At 43.0% G+C, this 6,452-nt stretch overlaps 1 protein-coding gene across 1 annotated transcript in view; it reads left to right on the top strand.

The window, feature by feature from the left end:
* fam135b (family with sequence similarity 135 member B) overlaps window positions 1–5,238 on the top strand; it is a 191,907-nt gene extending 186,669 nt beyond the window's left edge. The window contains exons 15-18 of the mRNA XM_037693577.1: window positions 2,292–2,443; window positions 2,584–2,694; window positions 3,210–3,323; window positions 4,970–5,238. Coding sequence (XP_037549505.1) covers window positions 2,292–2,443; window positions 2,584–2,694; window positions 3,210–3,323; window positions 4,970–5,175 — 583 coding nt within the window. The 3' untranslated portion in view covers window positions 5,176–5,238. The remainder of the gene's footprint in view (window positions 1–2,291; window positions 2,444–2,583; window positions 2,695–3,209; window positions 3,324–4,969) is intronic.
* Window positions 5,239–6,452: the final 1,214 nt, after the last annotated feature.

Genomic DNA, 6,452 nt, shown 5'->3' with positions numbered 1-6,452 from the left:
CTTTGGGCAGCACGGTGGCGCAACTGGTAGAGCTGCTGCCTCTCAGCAAACAGGTCCCTGGTTCAAACCCCGGTCCAGGGGCCTTTCTGGGTGGAGTTTGCATGTTCTCTCTGTGCATGCGTGGGTTTTCTCCAGGTGCTCCAGTTTCCTCCCACAGACCAAAAACATGCATGTTAGGCTGATTGATAACTCTAAATTGTCCCTAGGTGTGAGTGAGAGAGTGAATGGTTGTTTGTCTCGTTTGTCTCTATGTGTCCCTGTGATGGACTTGCGACCTGTCCAGGGTGTACCCCGCCCCTCGCACAGTGATTGCTGGACATGGGCACCAGCGACCCCCGTGACCCAAAATGGAATAAGTGGGTAAAGATAATGGATGGATGGATATATACTTTGTATATATATATATATATATATATATATATACTGTATAACATATAACACTCTCTGCTGCCACAGATAAGCAAAAAATTAAATAAATAAAACTCACTCTGTTCTTCTCCACAGTGTAACTCCTCCCCACTTGATTATATTGCACCAAAAACATTTAGGTTTACTTCATTCCCTGTTCAATTTCAGTCTAGAAAAATACTCCTCTCAAAACCTACAAACATTTACCATTCAAATCCCTTCAAGCCTGGGGACACTGGCATACCGCTTGTTCAGGGGCGGACTGGGACAATAATCCAGGCCGGGAATTTTGATACCATCCCAGGCCACCACCACCTGATTAACGCAAACCACCAAGACAGCTAGTTCTGGATGTTAACAACAAACTGGTTGATCCACTATGAGAAGAGGCTATTTGAAACTGAGCTTGTTGCAACTCCTCAGACTGAACTTAGTTTTTTGGATTAAAGACAAAAGTTTCAACAAGTTTTTTTTTTATTTGTCCAGAGGACCTGACTTAACTTTTTTAGATACAAAAAAATCTGAATTCCTAGACATTTCAACATTAAACTTTTTTCAGATCCTAACCCATATTATAAAATTTGCAATATTCTTTGTAAAAACTTAAAAACATTTGTTATATTAAGTCAGTTTTGGCCCACTTAGGTCCCTCAAAGTGAAGCTAGCATGTGGATATTAAGCTGTGCTGATAAACTGTGCCAGAGTTCAATTTTTTCAACACAAGTGTTTCTCTTACCTGCTCCATTACGAACAAACATTAATTTATAGCACTTAGCAGCATCCGCGGCCAGAGCTTTTCTCTTTTTTATCCTCTCTCTCTCTGCTCCACCTTTCCTCTTCTTTGGCTGTCTCTGTTGCTCCATTCTACAACTCAGAGATGCACGCACCGTGCGCCAACACCGTCGGGAGCGCGAGTCCTAGGGCGGGGAGGGGGGCGGGCGCAATGTGTGTGTGTGTGTCTCTGCTCTGTGACACACAGAAAAGGAAGGGAGGGGGCCGGCCCGGCCGGGGGATGTGCCAGGCTTTCTCCGTCGCTGCAGTGCAGCGTGAGACCTGAGCCCAGGCAAAAGTGAATTGTTTATTTAAAATAATAAAGTCCGTGCGACCCGAACCGAGCCTTTAGTCCCGTTCCTCGGCAACCAGGCCACCGGGAAGTGTCCCGTCGTGCCCGACGGTGAATCCGCCACTGCGCTTGTTTAAACTGCTGTCACCCAAAGGACTTGAAGCGGTGGGGACATGGGGCTGATTGCAACTTGACAGTTCATGACTCACAAGATTGTTTAACTCATCAGCTAATCTGTTGTATGAAATATTGTTGCACACATTATCAATACTGCAAGTAGATCTGCAAAGTTCGCAACCAAGTGACCAGTGAGCCACATGGCCACATTTTAAAAAGCATGGCTTGCAACTGTGTATTGGAGACCTGTCCAGGTGTCCTCCGTCTCTCACACAGTGATGGCTGGACATGGGCACCAGTGACTCCCGCAACCCAAAAAGGAAGAAGCGGGTAAAAGATAATGGATGGATGGATGAGCATCTGTGCAGGTGTCAAAATACATCTCTAACACTCTTGAAACACATTAGAGATGTCTGCAACAACTACGTGACTATTTTGAGAGGAAATTTGCAGCATTTTTTTTTCCATGCTTAAATTTCAAATGACAAGCTTCAAGCCTTTGTGACGTGCATGAAAATGGAGAACCTCTGTGAGGGCTCTTCACCAAGTCTCCAGCAGTCACTTCCCAATGAGGTGCTGCTTTGAAAACGAGTCTGTGCTGAGCAGCTGTTGGAGTCAGCAGCATCGGACGATCATTCTTTTCCCTTTGCTCACTCCAGCTGCCAGTTTCTCTCCCTGACAGTTGTTTGTCTTCATCTTACAGCTTCATCGGCCACTCTCTGGGGAACGTCATCATCCGCTCTGTGCTGACGAGGCCTCGTTTCCGCTGCTATTTGCCGAAGCTGCACACCTTCCTCTCTCTGTCGGGCCCACACCTGGGAACGCTGTATAACAGCAGCACGCTGGTCAGCACAGGTGAGCCCTCCACTCAGCTCTGAGCTGGACATGCTGCAGAAACTGTATGCTGCTGTGGAGCTCTACTGTTTTAGGTTATGTGTGCAGCTTTCATCTACCAAGGGTCAATGTGTGTGTGTGTGTGTGTGTGTTTTCCTCAGGTCTGTGGTTAATGCAGAAACTGAAGAAATCAGGCTCCTTGCTGCAGCTCACCTTCAGAGATCACGTTGATCCCAGGAAGACATTCCTGTATCTCCTGAGTCAGAAACCAGGTATGTGACAAGCGCAGTGTGAACAAAGACAGCGCATCGACGGCCTCACTTTACAGACTACAACTTGAAAGATACTCTGTTCAAATATTCATGAAAAAGTTGTCATCTCGTCTTTTTGGTTGTCAAATTTCCTCGGGTGTCAGCTCAGTAGCACACAAACACACAGCGAGCTGTGAGCGGCCGCCCTACTGTGTGAGTGGAACAAAGCAGCCGTTTGTCACATAAGCATGAAGAAGATAAGCCTGAAAACGTTTTATTTGAGCTGCAGCAGGATGACAAAATGATCCAAACCCTGTCATTGGAAACTCAACAGTGAACTCTCTTAAAAGCACACTGACAGGAGACTAAAGGGAAAGAACTCACACAGTGTTATTGCATCAACCCTGCCATTGTTCTGTGATTGTAGTTTACGTTTTACAACTGATTTGCTTCTTTCCTTTGTCCTGCTGTCTCTATCTTTTTCTACCAAACCCTTGCAGTAGTGTTTCATTGGGTGGTTTTGGTGTTCCTTTTAGGGCTGCAGTTCTTCAAGAATGTGGTGCTGGTTGCATCTCCTCAGGATAGATATGTTCCCTTCCACTCTGCCCGAATAGAGATGTGCAGGACAGCTTTGCGAGACAGAACCACAGGTGAGATGTGTGCAGGTTTATGTTATAGTATAAATTATCTCCATAATGATTTGGGTTCTAGTATTTATGTGTATAATGTGTGAATGTCTACCCCAGTCCCTCTGCAGCTTCTTAGCTGCACCCAGCTGCTTATAAAAATATCTTCTCCTTGCAAATAATAAACAGGAAGCAAGGCTTTAAACATAAATTTTAGTTTCTTTTAATGTGGAGCTGTGTGGTGTTCATATAAGTAATTAGTATCTTACCTGCAGCAGACAGCAGTCAGCGATACCTTATTAAAAAATCAGCAAGAAAATCCTGATAGACACTTAAAACAGTGCTCAGGTTTTTCACATTGTGGTCCAGCTCCGTTCTAATCTGTCATGAAGAGCAAAGCAGGATCACCATCTGGGCCCTAATCCAGAGTTTGAACCTCTCAGCTTGTAGCACAAAACCTGCCATGGGAGTCACACGCAGAGCTGCCACTAATGATTATTTTGGTAGTCAGTCAAATTTTGTTCAGTTAGTTGATTAGTCAAATTGTGACTATCACCCTGAAGTTTGCAATAATGTTATATAAACTTCAAATTAAAATAATGACCTTCAAAACAGTCAATTTCAAACAAATCAAACATTTTTATCATATGACCCCTGCAAACAGTGAAATACAGTAACTTTTTTTTTTTACAAAAAATGTCTAAAGGGTGATCAGAAAAAGACACAAGTGGGTTTGAAAGTCCACGTGTTTTAGTAAACCGTCAAGTTAAATAAGATAACTAAATAACAACTGTGACCCTGTGATGGACTTGCGACCTGTCCAGGGTGTACCCCGCCTCTCGCACAATGATTGCCGGGCATGGGCACCGGCGACCTCCGTGACCCAAAATGGAATAAGCGGGTAAAGATAATGGATGGATGGATGGAATAACAATTGTTCTGTTCTTCTTCTTTGTTAGAAGACTGTAGAGACCATACTGCCCACAGGTGCTCCAGATGTGCATTGCAGATACAAAAATAAACAATTATATATTTCTTGAAGACCAGAGCTGTGTATTAAGGTGGAAACAGTTGCTCATGCACTTCTGTGTTTGTGTAGGCTACCTGCACTGCTGCTTTCCACTCAGGGTGTGCAGTTTTCACTACAGCCATACATCTCGATGATAAGCTGATTTGTTAACTCTCTGTTCAAAAGACAAGAAGAAGAAACAATGTTGGTGTTTTCTCACCAGGAATAAGACAGTTTTGGAGTCTTTGAGTAATAAATTATCCAAATGTTCATAAAAGCTTGACTCCTCATGCAGTATTTCTTCAAAACAAGAGTTTGTGATGTTTTTTTTTCTTCTGCTTATGATCATTTTACCTGCTGTGTACTGTGTGTTAAATCTTACCATTTGGATGGAAGAGGTAGCACAGACAACCAAGTCACAAGAGTCTGGGCTACACATAAACATCCTCTGAGGATCTGGGCAGACCAAACAAAAACCATGATGAAATTAGCACCACAAAGACTGGACGCCCATTGCATGAACAAGACAGTGCTTTGTCTGTGTTCCAGCAAAATTAAATACAAGCTTGTGCAAATAAGTAGGTTTGTCTGAGTACACCTGGTGAAGTATTTTTTTTTTATGTAGCAGCACTCATCTTAACTGTTTTCATTTCATCTGAAGGGCCTGTGTATACAGAAATGATCAACAACCTCCTGCAACCAGTTGTGGAGGCTAAAGAGTGTCGGCTGATCCGACAGAACGTGTTCCATGCTCTGCCCAACACGGCCAACACGCTGATTGGCCGCGCAGCCCACATCGCTGTCCTGGACTCGGAGCTCTTCCTGGAGAAGTTCTTCTTGGTGGCAGGGCTCAGCTACTTCAGATAAAGGTGCTAACAGGCACATGGACTGAGGCTGGCTGTGGTCGATGGAGGAGAACACCCTCACATTACCCTGTAAAGTTTACCTGGTGTGTATATAAACCCCTGGAAACCAACAGATCAGATATTTATGTCCAGCCTGTCAGCGCTGATTGCAGCTGGTATGAAAAGTGTAGTAAAGGTACGACTGTTTCTATAGAGAATTCAGAGGTGACGTGTAGCCATGCAAGACTAAACACCTGATGACAGGAGTGACTGTAGATGTGTGTCTGCCTTATAACTTCTCAACCAGAAACACAAATAGATGCAAACTGAGGTTCAGAGCCATGACTACTGTCTCTGTAGGGTCAGTGTCTCTGGTTGATGATGACCTTCATTCTGATGATGCTCCTACGCTGTCTTCAGAGCCCACTGAACAAATGGGTTGGCATTTATCCCCGCTGATTGTACTGGAAGTATTTTGTTGTACAAAAGCATAGCTCTTCCTTTATACAAAAATATATAATGTTTTTATGCATTAACAGTGAAGGTAGTGAACACACTTCATCCATCTAAAAGTGAAATTCTTTGTTCATTTAACTCCAAGCAAACAAGTAACTCTATGTAGCCTAAAACCTACTTCTACCTTTCAGATCAGACGCAGTTATTGTACACAACACTTTCATATTAGACTTGAGCAAAAGTGTGTGTTGCAATATTTATCTAGAACGCAAACTGCTGTTTTATCATGTAGTTTTTTGGATTGTTGCATTGACCATACTCGGTGAATTTTTAGGTGACTGTTGCCAAACCATCCAAAACCATGCAGCCCTGATAAAAATGTGCCATCAGTGTTTTTTGTATCTGTCGTTTAAAATTTTTTTTAAAAAGAAAATCAAACTAACATGTAGCTTAATCTAACCAAGGATTTTGTCATACTAATTAGCAAGAATGGATTAAGGCTTTACCTTCCCCTCTATGAAAATTTTAGTCTCTGTTCACTCTTAGCTCACAGTTTTTTATCTTTAAAGTCCAATACCAACCATTATAATTCCAAAAGCTGTTAAGGTTTAATCACTGTACTAGAATATAACTGTTATAAGTTTTGTCACATTTTGGCCAAAAAATCTTAAACAAACAAACCAGTCAAAGAAACACTCGAACACATGACCGATACTTACCCAAGACTGACATTGTCACACCAGGGAGGGTGTATTCACAAGCAGGAGTGTGTATTCACAGGCAGGAGTGTGTATTCACAGGCAGGAGTGTGTATTTACACGCAGGAGTGTGTATTCACATGCA

The sequence above is a fragment of the Nematolebias whitei genome, chromosome 19, assembly GCF_014905685.2.
Source record: "Nematolebias whitei isolate Nwh7 chromosome 19, NemWhi1, whole genome shotgun sequence".
Lineage (NCBI taxonomy): Eukaryota > Metazoa > Chordata > Actinopteri > Cyprinodontiformes > Rivulidae > Nematolebias > Nematolebias whitei.
The sequence above is the reverse complement of the archived record's forward strand: the minus strand, read 5'-3'. Positions and strand labels throughout refer to the sequence as shown.